The following is a 21492-nucleotide window of genomic DNA, read 5'->3' as shown; positions in this document are numbered from 1 at the left end:
TGCCGTTTGTAGGGACTGAAGGAACGCAAGGTGGACAGTGTGTACGTGTGTGTGTGTGGACAGTGTCTGACTGTGCACCTGCACACACCTGCAGGCCATGCCGTGGTGCAGGCCCAGGTGTGTGTGGAGGACAGGGAGGCGAGCCCGTGCAGAGGACACTTCCTACACTCAGTGTCCTGGGGAGGGTTGCTCAAAGGTTGAGGGTGGGATTTTGGAAGTGAGTGGGATTGGGGGCGGTGGGTCTCCATGGACTCCTGTATGCGAAGCCCATTCCACAGGGTTCAGAGTGTGTTTTGTATCTGTGCTCTGGCTTGACGACCCCTTGCCATTCCTATACCGCTGCAGGACGGATAGAACCATACGTTGTCTCACAGTTTACAGGGGAGATCGTTTATACTAACAGATCTATCCCAATTCGGACAGTGGCCATGTTTCCAGCCTTTGGAAATTGAGGGGAGCCCAAGGCCTCACCTGTCTTTCCAGGCCCCCAAATGTCATGCTTAGAGCAAAGCCTCCCTGTGCCTGGTCCCGGAAGTCCTTGGCAGGAAGTGGAGAGCCCTCAGAGCTCCGTTCTTCTACTGTTCAAGTGGGTTGGTGGCATTTTAAGCCTGTCCCAAGTCTGACTGGCACCATTTAGCTTTTAAAGCGAGGTGGCAGCACAGCCCGCAGGTGTGGGAGAGGAGACCATCTGTTGGCTCCCTGGGAAAGGGTGTGATTCGAGTGAGAAGACCAAGCTTCAATGAGAGGAAAGGATGTTCCTGCATTCCCGCCACTAACAGGTGGTACCAGGGACAGAATCTTCTCCAAGGTCCATCTGACCCTGCCCTACCACCTCCACAGTACCTGGTAGGCACTTAACTGACCTTGTCTGAAGGAGCGAATAAACAAACAGACAGATGAGCGGTGGGTCCAGAGGTGGTGGACAAGTAAAGCAGCTTTGGCTGCCGTGGAGTTGCTGTCATGACGCATGTGCGCGTCTTCACTGCCCTCTTTACCGAGTCAGGGCTATGACGACCCCTCCGTTGTCACCGCTCACATTTCCCGGTCACCAAGTCTGGCCATAACTATTCTGAACACGCCAACTCATCCCTTTTTTCTACATCTTGTCGTCTTAGCTCCTCCCTTAACCACGTCTCACCTTGCCGAGGATGACACTCTTTAATGTGGTTCTTTTGCTGACAGTCTGTCCCTACGGAGGTCACCTAAACCCAACCTAAGCATGACATTAGGATCCCACCTAAATATCTCCCCGGACCCTGTCACCTACTGAATATGGGAAATCCTAGGAACTTATTACAGCACGTTACAACAAGGTGCCTGGCTCCCCAAACGGACAATAAGAGATTCGAAGGCACATCTGCCCTAAGTCAGCGTGTCCTCCCCAGACCTGGAGTAGAGTCAGGCCCTGGAGAGGTGCTGACAAATATTTGTTAGGCGATCATTGTGTGCAGAGGTTGGGGGGATTGAACCAACAAAGGGCGACTTCTGAGTGTGCCCTCTGACAAGAGGCTGTCTGTGTTCCTCCCCAGAGACTGTCCCAAGAGAAGCAAACTTCAGACTCGGACAGCCTGGGCATGGGTGACAGCTGTTCTACTCTGGGCCGCAGGGAGGCCTGCGACCAAGGTAGGAGCCTCTGGGGGCTCAGGCTGGAGAATGTCAGAGCTGGGAGGGCCTTGCCGGGGGACATGGTGCAGAGCAGGTCCCAAGGGCTCTGGAGATCTGGGGAAGGTCACCTAGCCTCTTCAGACCTGCAGCAGCCGTCAGGCCCCAGGTGCAGGCTGAAAGGGCCCTGGGGAAGGCTGGGGTAGGTGGGTCTGGGACGTGGGGCTCCCTCCCTTCCCCTCACCCATCTCCATGGCAACAGGCAAAGCGAAGAAGAGCAGTCTGGCAGAGCTGAAGGGCTCCGTGAGCAGGGCTGCCGGCCGCAAGATCACCCGCATCATCAGCTTCTCCAAGAAGAAGCCGCTGGCTGACGACCCGCAGATGCCCTGCTCCGAGGAGGAGGTCCCGTGCTGCGGTGGGTCCTGGGCACCGGCAGGAGGAGAGTCACACCCTGGTGCTGTGGGCCCCTGGGCTAAGCAGGAAAACCCTCTAGGCCTCTTCACCTTGCTCCCAGGGCAGAGGAGAGAATCCCACCCAACCCCCACTCCATCAACAATCCGTGCCTTTCCATCACTTGTCTCCGGTGAGGCCCTAACACTCAGGAAAAGGAAAAGCCACCTGACTCCCCATCTCTGCGTTCCCTGTGACCTCAGCTCCAGTCACTGCCCATCTGCGGGCCCCAGTTTCTTCCACTGTGATGAGAGCAGAGCCTCTTATCTCCTCTCAGCACATAACATGCCAGGTGTGTAAGTTACAACCCAGTCTCATAGGGAAATTTCTCGGATAAAAATATTTAAGTACCAACAGAAGCAATCAGTGTGAGTTAAACATGGTTATAAATTCCTTCATTGGAAGTTTAATATGGCTTAGAAGGGACGATACATTATTCTGTTCTCATTAATGCAGTGTTCTGCATACTGGATGGACTCCAATAGAAAATTCTGTATTTTGGGTATGTAGTAATGTTCCCTTAAACCAGAAAAAATATTATAAAACCACATGGCTATAAATAATTATTTTGTAACCAGTGAATCAGGGCATGTCGTAGGAAAAAATTATTTAAGTCTAAAAATGTTGAGAGTGAATTCTAAACCCATTGGTCATCAGCCTTGCTCATTTTAGAATTCTTTCTCTTGGCGAGATGCTTTTGTTCCCGCCTGCTGCCACCAGGTGTCAGCATCACCCATTATTTTCTGCCTCACTAATCGGTTCAGTATTTGGGGAGGAGGAAAGGCGAAAGGGATAGTGTCTTCTTTCGCTGACCTCTACAGTAGTCTCCTGCCCTTTTCACCAAGCTGGGTGTGGTACATAGACTGTGTAGCAATATAGGAGTGTGCTGGTCGTCCCCATTTCAGATAAGGAAATGAAACTCAGGGAGAAGAGGGTGCCAGAGGCCGCAGGCCCAGACAGAGTGAGCTGCTCTAGGACCCAGAAGGCCTCTTTCCAGCTGGAGAATGAGGGTTGTCCAGGCCCTTGTCCCTAAGGTGTAGACTCATGCAGTTTCATAGTCCCCACCTTGGGTTTCCCCAGGGCCGGGCTGTCAGGAGGTCACCCCGATGGTCTCCCCCTCCCAGGCTACCTGAACGTGTTGGTGAACCAGGGCTGGAAGGAACGCTGGTGCCGCCTGAAATGCAACACTTTGTACTTCCACAAGGATCACACAGACCTGAGGACCCACGTGAATGCCATTGCTCTCCGCGGCTGTGAGGTGGCCCCAGGCTTTGGGCCCAGACATCCATTTGCCTTCAGGATTCTGCGCAACCGGCAGGAGGTTGCCATCTTGGAGGTGAGAGGAGAGAATCCAGGGGGGTCCTGGTAGTGTTGGCTGAGGAGCTTTGGCCTGAGTGTGGGCTTTTGTCTTGGGGACCCTGCTAATGGACATTACAGGGCCTGAGGAAAAGGGAAAGTAAGCCCACGGGCTGCCAAGTGACCAAGAATGACTACCAGTTAAAAAAACAAAAACAAAAAACAGGACACCCACTTAAATTTGAATTTCAGATAAACAACAATGGTTTTAATGCAAGTATATCCCATGCAATATTTGGGATATACCTATACTGAAAAAGTATGCGTTGTTTATCTGAAGGTTGAATTTAACAGAGCATTCTGCATTTTTATTAGTTAGATCTGGCAACCCTATAACCAAAGTTGGTTTATTCTCCCTTGTCTTAAAATACCAAGCCCAAAAGGCATCTAGTCTGATCTAACCTGGATCTGAATCGGAACCCCCCCAAAAACCTTTCCACCAGTGGCCAGCCGCTTCAGATAAACCCCTGCCCTTCAAGGCAGCCTTCCCTGCCTATCAAGCAGCTACATTTTTAGAAAGGTGTTCTCCATACTGAGTTGAAATCTTTGAGCTCTGGGAAGGCAGTAACCATGCCTGTTCTACATACTTTCGGTTTTACCAGAAGTCAGCATGATGCCCAGCCCATACTAAGGGCTCAGTTACTATTTGTGGAACAAATGGCCGAATGAAAACGTGATTTCAATCCACCCATTCATGGTCATTCCTACCCAGCAGCCCTCACCCTCCTCTCTGAGGTCCTGCACCCATGCATGGAGCCTCTCCTCCACATGGCCCTCATTTAGCTTTTTAGGATTTAAAATATAAACCCTGGAAGGAAAATTAAAGAACTACCCCCTCACATTACAAACAGGGAAACTGAGGCCAGGGCAGCCAGGTGCTTTGTCCAAGGGTCCAAGGATCCAAGGGTGTCAGCAGCCTCTTGTTCTGATCCTAGAATGAAAATCTGGCCTCTTGATCTTGTTTGCTTTGTCCAGTACCCACTGCCTCACCCAGTTCTTAAATATGGAGAAATATTGCCTCTGTCACTCACTTTTACTTTTGATAGGTTGATAAAGGTCTCTTATTTCTCTTATATTAAACACAGAGCTTTCTGGAAGAAGCATGCTTCCCTCATACAAGTCTAGCATTTGTGTGCCTAGTTGATTTTATAAGAATGCTCTTTAAATGAGAACTACCTAGAACTACGGGTTCAGTTAACCAGCAACTTCTTGGCTGTTTTCCTGTATACTAGTACTGCAAATAACTGCAAATAATTGGCAGTTATAAAGGAGAAATTTCTATTGGATTATGTGAGAAATAGTTTCCTCTAGTAAAAAAAATAAATATTTTTTTAAAAATTCAGGAAACACCCAAATGCTGTTTTCACATCTAAATGGTCATGAAGGCTCTGAGGATTGTGAGTGAGGGTGTGTGTCTTAGAGAGGTGGTCAGGGAGGGCGTCTCTGAGGAGGAGGCATTAGAGCCAAAACCTGAATAAAGAAGGGGTAGAAGCCACTTGGATTTCTGGATGTGTGTTGGAGCCCTAAGTGTTGGCTACACAGCAGGTACTGTACAAATACGGGTTTGGCTGAAGTGAGCAGGTAGCCTGAGGTCCTAACATCAGCCGGTGCTTCTTTCCCGCAGGCAAACTGCTCCGAGGACATGGGCCGCTGGCTTGGGCTGTTGTTGGTGGAGATGGGCTCCAAAGTCACTCCCGAGGCGCTGCACTATGACTATGTGGATGTGGAGACCTTAACCAGCATCGTCAGTGCTGGGCGCAACTCCTTCCTGTGAGGGCCAGCACCCCGCAGCCCCCCGCAGCCTCTCAGAGCCCTGGCCGCTGGGAGGGAAGGGAGGAGGAGCTGAGGAGGGCTTTGCCTCCTTGGGAAGTCAGGGGGGGTGCCTTCCTCCTCCAGCAGGCAGGCATGAGCTGGCGAACAGAGGGAGCCCCGGGTAGGGGGGTGGGGTGGGTGCTGGGCAGACAGTGAGCAAAAGAGCAGAGAAGCCGGACTGCGGTCATGACAGGGCTCGGCTCTCGTGCCTGGGAACCTCAGGGTCTCACACCCTTGGCCATCGGGGCTGGTACCTGGCCTGGAAGAGCCGGGTTCAAGTCATGACTCTCACGACCAACAGCCTGGGGCAGCTGCTTGCAGCTTGAATTCTGAGTTCTCACTTACGGAATGGAGGTGATGAGTCACTCACCTCTTGGTTGCTGCAAGAATCATGTGCCTCCTGCCTCTGAGGCCCTGAGCATAGCAATGGCCCCGAGCTGCCTGGCATGGCTGCTGTCACTAAGCTTCCAGCACTCATCACAGAATCAAAGGAGGGTAGACAGACAGCTCTGTAAGCCACAAAGTGTCGTCATCACTGCCATCATCATGACACCTCGTATTTTCTAGATATGCAAGATCCTGCCAGGATCAGTGGCCTGAGCCCCGTGTGTACGATGATGTCCCTTATGAAAAGATACAGGTGCGCTCCCTTGGGAGGGCTGGGAACGTGGCAAAGGCCACTGATTAGCTCTTTCTCTTTCTTTCTCTCTCTCTGCCACTACTTCTTTTTTCCTGTACTCAGAGATAATCCTCATTGAACCATCTGCTGGAAGGAGAGGGGGGACCCTTATCATAGATCATGGCTCAGTACGGAATCCTCTGACAGAGGAGGCAGATTGGTACAGCAAAGAGCCCCAGATCAGGAAGAGGATAGGATTTGATGACCGCAAAGCACTATGCTGGTCCAAGCAAGGTGTTGGGCTCTCCACCGGCTCACTGCTCTGTGAACTGATGCTGCTGACTCAGGGGTGCCTGGGCAGGCAGGGGGGGCAGGGGGGGCTGGCCACTAACTGGGTGGCCACTCCCAAAGACCTTCACTTGGTGGCATCCACAGTCTGGCCTTCAGCTCCCAGGACAGAGTCTCCCCATTTGCTCACTAAATCAAGGAGATGCCAGTGAGGCCTCAGTAGCCATCACATGAACAGACTGCTTCTGGCAGCGTGTCCCATGTCTTTTCCTCCCATGGGCGAGCAGGACAGCCACTTTCTGATCAGACACTGGTGGGTGGGTCAGGCCTCACAGCTGGGGGAGAAAAAGGGAATTAAGCTGTCAAGGAAAGTAGACATTTCTACACGCCAGTCCCCCTGCCTTGGACACAACTGGATGACCCCTAGCTCTCACCTCTAAGGCTCCCTTTTCTACAAAGTTCTCCAGCCATCCTTCTTCTGCTTATATGGTCTTTCTTCAGATTCAGATGAACCAGCTGATGCAGCCTGAGATCTTTCTCAGCTGCAGAGATTAGTAGCCAGACAGCTTAGTACCTGATGGCATGAACTTTGGATTTGGGGCTGAATCTGGGTGACCTTGGCCTTCACCTCACTAATCCTCATTTCCTGGCTTCAGATGAATACTATAAAACCTACCTGGTTGGATAACTGTGAGAACCAAATGAAATACTGTATAGAAAGACTTTAGCAACACATCGACATCAGAAGGTCTCACACTGAGTAGAGTACTACTGTTATCAATATCATTATTATGTTACATTATTATTATATTCCACTCATGATTCCCTGAGCTCTGACCAGATTCTGAGTGCCCATAATATTCTACATGCACAAATGTATAACTCATTTAGTGGTGCCTGCATGGCTCAGTCAGTTAAGCATCTGCCTTTAGCTCAGGTCCTGATCTCAGGGTCCTGGGATCAAGCCCCGGGTCTGGCTCCTCACTCAGCAGAGTCTGCTTTTCCCTCACCCTTTGGCCCTCGCCCTGTTCACACACTCTCCTCTCTCTCTCTCTTAAATAAATAAAATCTTTTTTAAAATGCAGAGCCAGTTTATTAGGTTATATAACGTCCACCATTGGCTTTCTGATCTTAATTGGGAACTCTACGTTTAGTGATTTCAGAAAATGTGAAGGATACTTCCAAATGACGTGAAGACAGAAGTGTCTATGATGAATCAAATATGCTCACCCAGAGCCCCCTGAGTCTTCCAGATTTTCCTCTCACCAGATATTCCAGTTTAGGGGTGCCTTCTGCGGCCCTTGACCCAATCGCGTGATACATACTAGTAGAAGAAATCTAGAAACTGCTGAGTGTGGCCCCAGTCTAAAAATGTAAGGCCACGATCTCAGAGGTCCTGCAGGGCTTAGCCCCTCCACTCGGAGCAGAATACCCCTGCCTGGGTATTTTGAGGGCTCTGAGCCTACCTGCTCTTCACCAGCTTTCTCCATCTCCCCCAGGACGAGGAGCCCAAGCGTCCCGCGGGCACCCAGGTGAAACGCCATGCCTCCTCCTGCAGCGAGAAGTCCCATCGAGTGGATCCACAGGTCAAAGTCAAGCGCCATGCCTCCAGTGAGTTTTGGGTGGGAGCGAGGAAGGGAATGAAACCATCCACGGGGTCGGGGATCTCCAATCAGATTCCCCCAGGCAGCGGACATGTGAATTAATGAGCGAAGTGAGATATTAAGAAAACACTCTACCATAAGAAAAATGACAGCACAAGCCACGTGATAGAGGGCAGTGGCCTCCAGAGGGCGGGCAAGAGGGGATGGGGCGGGGGAAAAAGACTGCAGGAATCTGGAGCTCACAAGCTCCATCTAGAGGGCTCGCTGCTACTCAGCTCCAGCCAGCGGCTCCCACGCAGTGGGGCAGCCCAGCTTCAAAGATCATTCAAGAACAGAAACCTGGGCGCCTGGGTGGCTCAGTGGGTTAAGCCTCTGCCTTTGGCTCAGGTCATGATCTCAGGGTCCTGGGATCAAGTCCTATATTGGGCTCTCTGCTTGGCCCGACACAGGCCTGTTTCCCTGTCTCTCCGCCTCTCTGCCTACTTATGATCTCTGTCTTGTCAAATAACTAAAAAATATTAAAAAAAAAAAAAAGAAAAAGAACAAGAACCTTGCCTTCCTAGGAAATCTACTGACTTCTTAATATCAGCAACTAGTTTTCAAAAATTTTAACACTAAGTAAGACCAAATGTGTTTTTATGCTGCAATGTTGCATATATATGAATACACACATACACATATAAAATTCATCCTCAAGTTCTGTCTGTTCCGAAGTCTAAAAATATTTACAAATTCTGATCTGGGGGAGTATATGGAGAAAGGAACCCCTCCCAATTCCCTCAGGGCAGCTGCCATGAAAGGCACGGCTCACCTCCGTGTCCCAGCCCACACTCTCCCTAGCACCCCATAGATGAGCTGCATGAATTTTGCCCGATTGCCACACTGCACAATAAAGGCTAAGTATGCCAGACTCTGGTCAGTTCTGTTTGACTTCCAGCACTAATCTCTGCTCCTGTGTGATTCACAAGCCAGCCAGCTTCCTGTAGGACAACATATTCCAAGAACCTTTTCAGTTACTGCTTTATAGTGCTTCCCCCTGCCCCGAACAGAGTCAAGTTCTATTCCTTGCTTTTTGAAGATTCATTTTTAAAATACTTTTCTTTATTAGATCTCCACTTCAGTAATGTAGATTATCTCTTCTGGGGGTCAGAAGACCTGCATTCTGTTCCCCCACTTGATCATTAAATTACTAACTAACTTTGGAAAAGTCCCTTCTTTGTGGTTGTGTCACATTCCTTACACTATGCTCTCTTTGGCACTGGAAGTACAGGCCTTTATGGAATGCCCATTTTCAAATATTGGTTTGTTTTTTTTTTTTTTAATTTTATTTATTTATTTGATGGAGAGAGATCACAAGTAGGCAGAGAGGCAGGCAGAGAGAGAGGAGGAAGCAGGCTCCCTGCTGAGCAGAGAGCCCGACGCGGGGCTCGATCCCAGGATCATGACCTGAGCCGAAGGCAGCGGCTTAACCCGCTGAGCCACCCAGGCGCCCCATGGAATGCCCATTTTCAAATGGTAAAGTAGGGTTGCCTGGGTGGCTCAGTCCGTTTAATGTCTGACTCTTGATTTTGGTTCAGGTTGTGTTCTCAGGATTCGAGATCAAGCCCCACGTAGGGCTCCGCACTGAGCCTGGAGTCTACTTATGATTCTCTCTCCCTCTCTGCCCACACCCCCCACTTATGTTCATGCTCACTCTCTCTCCAAAAAATAAAAATAAAAATAAAAAAATAAAATAAAATGGAAAAGTAAATTGAAATAACCACGTAAGATTAAAGAAATCATAAAACATTCAAACAACAACAAAGATCACAAAACATGTATTCTTTCCTCAAATGAAATGTTATATTGAGTGATATAAAAAAGAGATATAAAATACTGGAAATGACAGATGGTGGTCGGGGGTTTTAAAGTCCTTATCTGATACAACATAACACTGACAACACTTTGCTGTTTTATGCATTTATTTTTAGCTTACCAGGCTATAAAATCCAAACATCTGGGAGAAAATTCCCCTGGGATGCCACTGGGTACCTGGGAGGTTGGGGGAACTATGGCTCCCCTTCTGTGCCCTCCATGCTTTTTTTGTGATCAGGCTCGAACTGCAGGGTAGTTGACACAGGAACTGATCTTTGCATGCGTCACCAGGTGGCCATTGCAGTCCCTACAAGAGCTAGAGAGACAAGACCCCAATTATCAGTAAACCAAGGGAATCATTCCTAATTCCCACCCCACCAGCTTAAAATGACTGTGAATGACTGTCTGAAACAAAAACATAAATAAATAAAAATTTCCCTGTAACACTGGACTATGGCACAACCCCCCACACACAGCAGTAATGCATGGCACGGAGCCCGGAGTAGACATACATGGGCTCAAACTGGGCTCTGCCATCATTAGTGTTGAGATCCAACCTCTCTGTGCCTCAGTTTCCCCAGCAACAAAACAGAGCTAATCATAGCAAAGTTTTATGAAGACTAAGTGCATATAATGGCGTATAGGCATGTAAATGGCCTAGCATATAGTACAAGCTTGACAAATTTTTGCCAAAATTATCTGTAATTGTCCACCATAATGTGGAGCCTGGAATGGATTCCTAGGCTCCTCTCTCCCTCCACCCATTTTCCAGGAATAAAATGGGCAATGCCTGAGTTTAGCCCAAGGTCTTGATTCTCTGGGGCCCTGAGTTATATATCCTAGGATCCAGCTGTGCGTTAGCTCTCTGCTGAGCGGGGAGCCTGCTTCTCCTTCTTGCTCTCCCTCTGTGCTCTCTCTCTCAAGTAAATGGATAAAATCTTTAAAAACAAAACAAAAACTTACCACAATGCTAAAGAGGTAAATTTGATCAATGTCCGCATTTACAAATGAGGAAACCAAGGCCTGGGGTGAGGCACAGAAACACCACTAATCACTGTTGCCCGATGTCACCCAACCAGCAAAAGGTAAAAGAGGATACAAACCTTGGTCGGCCTCATTCCAAAGCTCTTGTTCCTAGTCCCCATGCTCTGCTGCCTCCCTTTTGCTCCTGTTTCCTTGGAGAATTTATACAGTAAGGATATAGATCTGAGTGTTCCCATTTTATAGATGGAGAAGTTGAGGCTGAGAAAGACGCTAAGGCCACGCAAGTACTTTTACGAGAGATCAGAAGTGGGGGGCCTTCACCTGCCTTTTATCTCTGCAGGTGCCAATCAATACAAGTATGGCAAGAACCGAGCTGAGGAAGATGCCCGGAGGTACCTGGTAGAAAAAGAGAAGCTGGAAAAAGAGAAGGAGACAATCCGGACAGAGCTGATGGCACTGAGGCAGGAGAAGAGGGAGCTGAAGGAAGCCATCCGGAATAATCCAGGTACCTACATGGGCGTGTCCTGGGCACTCAAGTTGGGAGGGAGGGGAGCACGGGCTCAGCCCTGACACCTCCCATGGCAGAGGTCAGCTGCTTCTCCAGGACAGTGTGCTTCTTCACCCCATCTTCCTCCTCCTCCTCCTCTTCCTCAACTTCATTGTCATCATCCTTCCTGAGTAATGAAAGTGCTGTCACTCTAGTAACTGCTCTTGGGTAAGGGGAAGAAAAGGCATCACAAAAACGTGTACACTTAATGTAGTAAAATTCAATCTGATTTTAGAAATGTTAAAATGTGGAAAACAGAGTGTGCCTTAGAATCAAGGAAATAAGAGACATCATTTTGAACCTCCCATTAAGTCACTCATTCACAGAAGTGCTGAGCACACAACAGTGTGAGACACTGGTCCTGGTGCTGGGAATGATGAACAGAGACATCCTCTTCCAATATCCATGGCCATGACCTCTGCAGGCCCAGCCTGCTCCGGGTTCCTCTGCACCCCACCTTCTGCTTTTTCCTCTTAGTTCTCTCTATAGCTGGAGTTTGGCACACTTTCAGCTTGAGGTTTGCCCACATGCTTGAAGGAACAGAGGCCTTGTCCTTTATAAAATACATCCAAGGTAACACAGCCCTGTGAGAATCTAATGGAACCTATGGATCCTTTTCCCAAGGGGGAAAAAAACCCACAATTCACAATGTTGTGGACAGTTTCAGCAGCCAGAGCTCGTGTGCCCTCAGAGCTCACCCACAGAGTGCCTAGGAATCCATGAACCTAACAGAGAACTTCTAGATTAAAGGATAAGGCTTCTTCTGTGTAGCCAAGAATCTGTGGGAGGGAAGCATAAGAAGGCAGTTTGGTCTCAATATACAGAACTTTCTAAGAGTCAAAACAGGGTTTGGAACAGGCTATCTTCCTTTTCCTGCTCAACTTTTTTATATAGCACATCACTTTGTAACATTTGATTATTTATTATGTTTATCATTATTATTTATTGTTTTTTTTCTCTCTCATACACACACACACACACACACACACACACACACAAATATGAGCTCTATAAGATAAAGGATCTTGGCCTGTTTTGTTCACTGATCTATCCCAAGGATCCAGAACAGCACCCAGTACAAAGCAAGGGCTTAGCACCCAATAAGTATTTACTGGATAGATGAATGAATGAATAAATCAATGAATGAAAGAGAGAAAGAAACTAACTTTTATACCTGGTAAGACCCAACACACCTCTTGGCATGAAAAGATACTAATACAGGTTTGTTCATTTAGATTGAAAAGCAACAAAATCCCAGTAGGAGCCCATGGTTGATGTAAAACCCTGTATTATAAGTCAGTTACAAGTAAGAGAAACCAAAGTCAAATTGGCTTAGAAATGAAAAGGGGGGCACCGGGATGGCTCAGCCAGTTAAGGGTTAGACTCTTAATTTCAGCTCAGGTCCTGATTTCAGGGCCATGAGATTGAGCCCAGAGCTCTGCCTAGCATTGGGCTTCACATGCAGCAGGGCATCTGCTTCTCTCCCTCTCCCTTTACCCCCTCCCCCTACTCCCTCTCTCTCTAAAATAAATAAATCTTTTAAAAAAGGAAAAAAGCAATTAGAAAAAAAAAAAAAAAGAGAGAGAGGAAAAACATAGGGGTGCCTGGCTTGCTCAGTTAGTAGAACACAGGACTTTTGACCTCAGGGTCATGAGTTCAAGCCCTTATTGGGTTTAGACCTTACTTTAAAAAAAAAGAAAAGAAAAAAAAAATTTAATAGGAAAACTGAGCAATCAGGTATAGCAAGTTCCAGGAATTGGAACGATGTCACCAGGAAGTATAATTCTGTCTTCTGCCATCCTCTGTGTTGGCTTCATTCTCTGCCCCTCGTGGTGGCATAATGGCTGCACAGCTCTAGCCCTCACCTAATCCTTTCAACCGCCCCTGCAGAGAAAACTTCTCTTCCCAATGGACCCCACAGAAGCCTCAGGATTCACTCTGATTGGACCAACTTTAATCTCTAAAACCAATCACTGTGACCAGAAAATGGAGACAGGATTATGGGCCAGGTCTAAGTCCTGTACCAACGCCTTGAACTTAAAGTGAGGTCAGCTCCATCCAAACTAAAGGGAATTGGAGGAGAAAGGTGGTTTCCCAGGGGAAAATCAGGGTTCTGGATCCAGAAGGTGGGAAAACAGATACGGGGCAGGTAAAAATGACACAACCCAGCCTGGAGCTGGAATCCCAGGCCCCAAGTCCTTCTCTGAATTGGGACTGAGGGCTTGGAAAAGCCCCCTGAGAGGGACGGACTAGAACCTGAGGTCCTGCCGAATTCCCTGAGGCTTCAGGCCAGGCTCAGCTGTTTCTCTGCCATGTCTCTGGACACAGGAACAAAGTTAAAGGCTCTGGAGGAGGCCGTGGCTGCCCTGGAAGCTCAGTGTCGGGCAAAGGAGGAGCGCCGGATCGACCTGGAGCTACGGCTTGTGGCTGTGAAGGAGCGACTACAGCAGTCCCTGGCAGGGGGCCCGACGCTGGGGCTCTCCGTGAGCAGCAAGAACAAGAGTGGGGTGAGTCCACACCCATCTGGGCCAGGGTAGCTGCTTCTAAATCCCCTCATGTGCTATAGATCTTCATGGTCACTCTTTGCGGGTAGAAATGATGGTCGTTTACAGATGAGCAAGTAGATGCCCAAAGAGGAGAGGGAACATGCCAGAAGACAGCCTGCCAAAGAGCAGCTGGCACTGCTAGGGAGGGGACCGTCAGAGCAAGCTCTGGCCTTTGTTGTCTCCCCCAAAGCCCTGCCATTTGACTTTTTATCCTGAATGTGGTCCTAGAAGTAGCCTTTGTGTTACTGGTAAGTGTAACTACGGTATGTTGAATAACAAGTGTGTGTTGAACAATAACTGTGTTGTAGGTCAATAACTGTACTGTAGGTCAGTACAGCCTTTAACTCCTGTTATCTTACCCGACCTTCACGGCAGTCCCAGGAGGTAGGACACTAGATGTGTTGGCGCCACTGAACGGACAAGGAAACGGAGGTCAGAGGTGCTGAGGGACTTACACCACGTCACTCAGTTAAGTAAGTGGGAGGCAGGATTCGCAATGCTGGAAGACTGACTCCAGAGCCCGGCCTTAGCCATGGTGCTTGTGCCCTGTCTTAGGGTCCTCAGTGTACCATGTGGTCCTCTGGGCTTTGCACAGCCATGATCTCCAGGGCTCCAAGCACCCCTGCAAGGTAGATCCTCTCGCCCCGAATGAGAGCTCCTCAGGGAGAACTTGGCTGACCTCCGTCTCCATCTAAATGTCTCAACCTCAGCACTACTGATATTTGGGGCCGATAATTCTTTTTATAGGGGACTGCCAGGTACATGTAGGATGTTTATCAGCGTTGCAAGCTTCTGCCTGCTAGATGCCAGTAGTTCCACACCCACCTGACAACCAGAAATGCCTCCAGAAATTGCCAGATGTCCCCTGAAAAGGCAAAATCGCCCCTATTTGGGAACAACTGGTCTAAATTGCGAGGAGTCCAATGTGTTATTCTTTCTCATAGCACTTAGCCACAATTTCTGTATACGTGTGTGTGTGTGTGTGTGTGTGTATTTTTGTGTCCTTCCTGGTCTAATATCTATCTCCCGCACTGGGTTGTATAGTTTTATTAAAAATGGACTATGCCTGTTTTATCATTATAACCTTAGCCCTTCTACAGAGTCCGCAAAATAGGAGTGCAACAAATGTTTGCTGAATGAATAAAACTCAATGCTTGCTTTCAGAAAAGAACAGGGAGATTCAGACAGATGAAACAGCTTGTCGGATAAGTTTTGAGTTGCCACCGCCTGATCAGACCACACCCCACAGTCTCCAAGCCAGGCTGTTCCTTCTGCCCGTATACTTCCTCTCCTTGGGGCTTTCCAACCTCATTTACAGATGAAGAGCTTAAGAAAACAAAGGCAAACCCACAGAGGGCTGGAGGAGGAGCTAGAAGTGGTTTCACTCATCCCAGCTGCTTCTTCCCACCAATGTGCCCTGAAATTCACATTCCAGATAGCTCTTCCCAAGACTCGTGAACCTTTCTGAAGGCCTCTGGAGAGAAGGAGATGTCTTCTCTAAATTCCCTGCAGACTTAGCCGTTAATATGCCACACTTAAAGAACTACATCCAGTAATGTACTGCGCAACTATCTGGAAAAGTTAAGGGGTGAGGGCACTGTAGAAGAGAAGGAATATGGGAGAGATGAAGAGAGAGGGCGGTAGGGTTTGAATCCCAGCTCTCCCACTCACCAACTATGTGACCTTGAGCAGTGACTTGACCTTCCCATTTGGCTTATCTGTAAAACAGGGTGACTAATAATGGTACCTACTTCGTAGACTTGGAAAGTCTAAATGAGCTAATTCATGCAAAGCCTGGTGCATGAGGGCTCCGTAATTTAGAGGTCATTACTTTCATTTCAAGGCCCTCAAGGGGCCTTCCTCCCCTCACCCTGTTTGGTGCTGGCCTAACAGCACCTTCTATTTGCATTCTTTGGAGGGCAAGCCAGGTGTGGGAAGCCAGCATTAGGCCTCACCTATGTAACTATTTTTCCTCATCAACAGGAAACTTCAAATAAACCCCAGAACAACGCCCCAGAGCAACCTCTCCCTGTCAACTGTGTTTCTGAGCTGAGGAAGAGAAGCCCATCCATCGTAACCTCCAACCAAGGAAGGGTGCTACAGAAAGCCAAGGTATTGCAATAGCTCAGCAAATCAAAATTCAGAGATCTGGCAGCCCCCTTCCTACAGAACTCCACCGAGAGGTTCTTGGCCCCACCTCTTCCGGTTCTAGGTCCCAGGCTCGCTCCGTGATACTGGCCCACAGTCTAGTCCTCTCAGGGCCAGCTGTGTTCCAGAACTTTGAGGATTTTAGAAAGATAATATGTTACATATACTGTGTATGATGAAAAACCCCAGCAAGTTCTCAGGAAGCACTGTGAAAGCAAACATGTTAAGTATTCTACAAGAAGTCACATGAATATTCACACCATGTGGAGTAGATTATAAACAGCCTCACATCAGCTCAGGTCAGGTTTTGCACCAATTGTGTTTGTGCCGAAATGCTTGATTCAAAAATTTGGTTTTAGGGTTTTCTGGATTGCAGAATTGGGAATAAGAAATTGTGGACTTGAGGGGCACCTGGGTGGCTCAGCCGGCTCAGCTGAAGGATCTGCCTTCAGCTCAGATCATGATCCCAGGGTTCTTTCAAGCTCCATGCTCAGCGGGGAAACCTGTTTCTCTCTCTCCCCTTGCTCCTCCCCCCTGCTCATGCTCTCTCTCTCTTTCTCTCTCAAATGAATAAATAAAATCTTGAAAGGAAAGAAGGAAGGAAGAAAGAAAGGAAGGAAGGAAGGAGAAAAGAAATTGTAGACTTGAAAAACTAACACCTGAGCATAAGGACATGAGATTAGAGAAGTAAACAGCCAGAGGCTAGATCATCTAGACTAGACATCAGCAAACTGTAAAGGTAAATATTTGTGAGCTTGTGGACCACAGAGCTTCTTTCAGAATGACTCAGCTCTGCCACTGCAGCAGGAAAGTAGACAACCTGTAAACAAATGATGGAATGACTGTGTCCCAATAAAACTTTATTTATGGACACTGAGATTTGAATTTCATAAAATTTTCACATGTCAAGAAACACATTTTTTTTTAAGATTTTATTTATTTATTTGTCAAAGCAGTGGCAAATGCGGGCAGAGGGAGAAGCAGGCTCCCTGCTGAGCAAGGAGGCCAATGCAGGACTCGACGCCGGGACCTTGGTTGGGATCATGACCTGAGCCAAAGGCAGACATTTAACTGACTAAGCCACCCAGGCTCCCCAAAAATTATTATTCTTTTGATTTGTTTTCAAACATTTAGAAATGTAAAACCATTAGTTTTTGATGAACACGTTCTTAGTTGAAAACACACAGGGGGCCAGATGGGCCTGTGGGCCAATTTGTTTCTCTCTGATCCTTGTAGGACATCGGAAGAACTATAAATTTTGTTCTAACATAATGGAAAGTCATTGGCAAGTTTTGAGCAAAAAATTTGTGGATATGAATTACATTTTTAAAAGACCATTCTGGGAACACCTGGGTGGCTCAGTTGGTTAAGCGTCTGCCTTTGGCTCAGGTCATGATCCCAGAGTCCTGGCATTATGCCCTGCAATGGGCTCCTTGCTCAGCAGGGAGCCTTATTTCTCCTTCTGCCTGCTGCTCCCACTGCTTGTGCTCTGTCTCTCTCTGACAAAATCTTTTAAAAAAATTTTTTAATAAAAAATAAATATTTAAATAATAAAACATAAAATAAATAAAAAATGAAAGATATTCTGGGGGTGCATGGGTGGCTCATTTGATTAAGTGTCAGACTCTTGATTTTGGCTCAGGTCATGATCTCAGGGTCATGATCTCAGGGTTGTGAGGTCGAGCCCTGCATCGGACTCCACACTGGACATGAAGCCTACTTAAGATTCTCTCCTTCCCTCTGCCCCTGCCTCACACGTGCTCTCTCTTTAAAAAAACGAAAGCACACAAAACAAAACAAAACCATTCCGGAACAATGTTGAGAACTGATATGGAGACAGGGGAGACCAGTTAGGAGTCATCCAGATGAGAGATGAAAAAGGCGTAGTAGGGTGATTTGAAGTGGCTGGCTTTGGAGGTAGAGCCAAAGGATTTGCTGATGGGGATGTAAAGGATAAGGAGAAAGGAACCAAGGATGACTCAAAGTCGTTGCCCTGAGCAACTGCGGTTTAGATGGTGAAGACTGTGAGAAGAGCAGCAGGTTGGGAGTGGGGAATCCTCCCAGCAAGAATGTTCTTCCAACCCTCCCATGTAACCCTGGTTTACACCATCACCTCCAGAGCTGGTAGGAAACCCTATGCATCACTTGTGGGTAAAAAGCCATTCACTACTGGCCAGGACTTCAATATCCCTCCCAGATGAAGTCCTCATGGCTCCAGGGGAAACAAGAGAGCCCAGTGGGCCGCCTGCGTTCACCCTTCCTTACCAAACTGCTTTGTCTTTTCTTTCATCAGTCTCCTACCTCACCCCACCCCAGCATTAGAGCCAAGCATAAACTGGCTTCAGTTTCCTTGTCTGAGAAAGACAAACTTTGTGACATTTGAGCCCCCATAAAACTCCCCACTCCCCAGAGTGCAGAAAGGACTTACCCATGGCTACCAAAGGAGGGTGAGACTAGGACCCGTGGCTCTCTGGCCAGTGGAGATCTTTATGTAATCGGGTGCAGTGGAATGTTTTTATCCTGTAAGTCACACTATAATGTTCAGCAACCTGATTTGTCTTATCTTTCTGGACTTCAGGAATGGGAAATGAAGAAGACCTAGAAGGAGGATGAAGATTTCATTCCAAAGGAAATACAAGATTGTATTGGAAACACTTTTTTCACAAGGAGATGCCAGGACACTGGAAGTAGCCTCTCCAGGGCACCCAGAAGACCAGCTTTTACATGATTTGCATGATGACAGGGGAAACGGGGAGGGAAGAAATGGAAGGGAGGAAGGACATGGAGGGCGTCCTTTTAACTTCCCAGAGGGTGGAAAACGGGGATGGAGGGAGTCAGAAATCTGCACCACTGTAAAGGTTTTGTTAAATGTCTTCGCCCTCATTTCTGAAGAAATGAAAGCCCACGTGAATAAGCCATTCCATCCCATTCTAGCATCCCACTCCCAGGCTATAGGGCAAAGGAAGACAGTGCTGAAGCATCAGTAGGTAGTACAGTACAAAGAGCCAAGCTTTGATCATCTGATCACACTTGTGCCAAGTGGATTCATGTGGGGCATCACTGACAACCTCTGGGCAACATAAAGAGGCCGAAAAATCAATAGAATCTCCCTGCCTGCGTGAACGTGAACAAAAGCTACAGACAACACACAAATTCTGCAGTCATTCCTTCTGTGCTTCAGAGCTGGGTGGGTGCAGCTACCAGAACCCTGCATTTGAGGTGCTTTCAAATTAGAGGTCTGCTATGCAGCAGGCGAGGGGAGGCTCAGCCGGGGACTTGTTTTCAGCCCACAGTGATAGTGACAGGAACATGGATTCCTAATGTCCACAGTATGGTGTAGGAATTGTAGGGTGGGGTCATTTGTAGCCAATCAAGTCCTTTACCTATTTCATTTGACACTCGGGCTCCAGGAGCTAGGGCTAGAGAACCAGGTGACGCTCTGTATGTCTTTATCCTGAGTTTGCACTCCAGTCTGCACTTCCGTACCTGCTGTCAAGGAAAACTATCACGGAGAATCAAAGGATGGTGGCTCATTTCTGCCGGGAGTGCTTTTTACTAACACTTGATACTTTTATAGGGGAGCAGGACCTCAAGTCTTGGGCAGTCTCCTTACTCTGCCACTCACTGCTTTCTCAACACTGTAGACACTTTTTAGTTTTTTAGGTCTTTATATCTCCTTCCAAAAAAAGATAAAACCAGTTAACTGTTAAGAGCTCAAAGGCTAGCTCCAGAGAGAGAAACACACACACACACACACACACACAATAACCTTTGGACACTTTACCCTACCTAGGGCTTTACATACTTCTGCCTTATCCAAACTTTACCACCCTTTAAGGTAGCTGAGGACCAGAGCAGGGAAAATAGCCTGACCAAAATCACCTAGCTGGTCCGTGGCAGCGGAAGAGACTTAGGGCCTGTGAGCCTGGATCCAGACAGAGTTGGATTTGAGCCTCACCTCTGCCACTGCCCAGCTGATTAAGTCTGGGAAAGTCACCTGACCTCTCATTCTTTTCTTTATCTACAAAACCCAGGTTAACAGTTCCATTTCCTCCCCCCACCCCCAAGACTATTGGGGAAATTCAGTGAGATAGCACAGGGGAAGCATCTTGCACTGTCTGAGAAAGAGGAAATGCTCAGTCAATAGTGGCCCTTATTATTAGCTAGATAAGAAACGTCTGACTAAAAACCCTGTGTTCTTTCCACTGAAGAAATGATGTTTATATGATAATCACAGCCATCAAAAAGCTAAAAAGCAACTAATCCATAACTGACAGTTTTCATCCAGATTCCACTTATCTTCAATGAAAAAGGAGCTCACATAATCTACATTGTTAATGTTCTTTTTTTTTAAATGTGGATCCTGGAATGACACCCAACACCCCAACTCTGTCCTCGGTGTGTATTCTTTCTCGTGCGGTTATTCTGCAGTTGAGCATTTTTCCCCACTGAAAGACCTTGGGAATCCTGGAGAGGGGGTACAGTGAGCACTCCACGAATCAGGTACTGTGTTAGCCAAGGTTCACAGGCACGCAACCTGTGCAGTCACAAAGATTAGTGGGGCCCTGACCTTGGTTTAGGGCTCTGCTATTAACCCTCTTAGTAATTTTTGAACAAGGGGCATCCCATTTCCCTTTTGCCTTTTAAATTGCATAGCCAGTCCTGGTGCTAACTGCTCATCACTTTCCCAGACATTTTCCCTAAAACTCTGTGACACAGGCTCTATTACCCAGTTTTTAGTTTGGGAAACTGAAGCCCAGGGCGGTTATGTAACTTGCACGACCCAAAGTGGTTATGTAACTCACACGACCCACAGTAAGTGATGGAGCCAGCCGCCCTTCCTCTTAGTCCAAAGTTCCATTTCATCCACATCTTACCCCACCACCCGTCTTGCACTGCAGCATTCAGAAGAACAGTAGCACTTCATAAACAGACTAATGAAAGACGTACATATGCAGCACATTTGGTATAGGCTATTTAGCTAAGAGAAGTGCAAACAAAATGGCTAAAGCATAGATGCCAGTCCTCATCTGTTAAAATGCCTTGTTTGTTTTGTTTTCAAGGTATAGACTCATGGGTCTAGGGGGATTTGAAGCTCCATCCTTTCCGACCCTGCCAAGTGTTGGGACTATTGGGATTTCTGGTGTCCCTGAATCCTCAGTGGGGGACCCTGAGCAGATGTACCAACCTCTCTGGCCTCACTTTTCATATATGTAAAAGTGGATCATAATCCCTCCTTAACCCATGTTGCTCTTCTCCCGAGGCCAAAAGAAAACATCAGGTGTTGGTTTCAACACATTTGGACTGGGCCTTGGATAGAATTAAAAGATGCAAAAGTCTCCAGCTCTGTCCTCAGGGAACTCACAGACAAGTAGAGAGAAAACCTGACCCAAATAGCTACAGTGTAAGTAAGCCATGCTACAGTGAAGATTTAGAATGATGAGAACACACTTCCCATTTCTTAAAAAAAAAAAAAAAAAAAATATATATATATATATATAGAGAGAGAGAGAGAGAGAGGACCTTAGGGAGGATCCAGGAACTAGTCTGGCAATTCCAAGTGCCCTCAACCCCAATCGTCAATCTATCCTCACTTCCTGACAGATTTCCACACTAAATCTCTCTACAATTCATCCACTTCATCCTATCTCCACTGACATCAACCATTAATTCATTCAACAA

At 47.5% G+C, this 21492-nt stretch overlaps 1 protein-coding gene across 3 annotated transcripts in view; it reads left to right on the top strand.

The window, feature by feature from the left end:
* AFAP1L1 (actin filament associated protein 1 like 1) overlaps positions 1–20132 on the top strand; it is a 58593-nt gene extending 38461 nt beyond the window's left edge. For all 3 annotated transcript variants that reach the window (XM_032337369.1, XM_032337368.1, XM_032337371.1), the window contains 10 exons: positions 1530–1623; positions 1865–2017; positions 3177–3388; positions 5033–5178; positions 5788–5860; positions 7627–7738; positions 10910–11074; positions 13445–13623; positions 15646–15774; positions 18389–20132. In XM_032337369.1, the coding sequence (XP_032193260.1) occupies positions 1530–1623; positions 1865–2017; positions 3177–3388; positions 5033–5178; positions 5788–5860; positions 7627–7738; positions 10910–11074; positions 13445–13623; positions 15646–15774; positions 18389–18412 (1287 nt within the window). In that variant the 3' untranslated portion in view covers positions 18413–20132. The remainder of the gene's footprint in view (positions 1–1529; positions 1624–1864; positions 2018–3176; positions 3389–5032; positions 5179–5787; positions 5861–7626; positions 7739–10909; positions 11075–13444; positions 13624–15645; positions 15775–18388) is intronic.
* Positions 20133–21492: the final 1360 nt, after the last annotated feature.

The sequence above is a fragment of the Mustela erminea genome, chromosome 3 (genome assembly GCF_009829155.1).
Source record: "Mustela erminea isolate mMusErm1 chromosome 3, mMusErm1.Pri, whole genome shotgun sequence".
NCBI lineage: Eukaryota > Metazoa > Chordata > Mammalia > Carnivora > Mustelidae > Mustela > Mustela erminea.
This window is presented reverse-complemented; position numbering and strand designations above follow the sequence as displayed.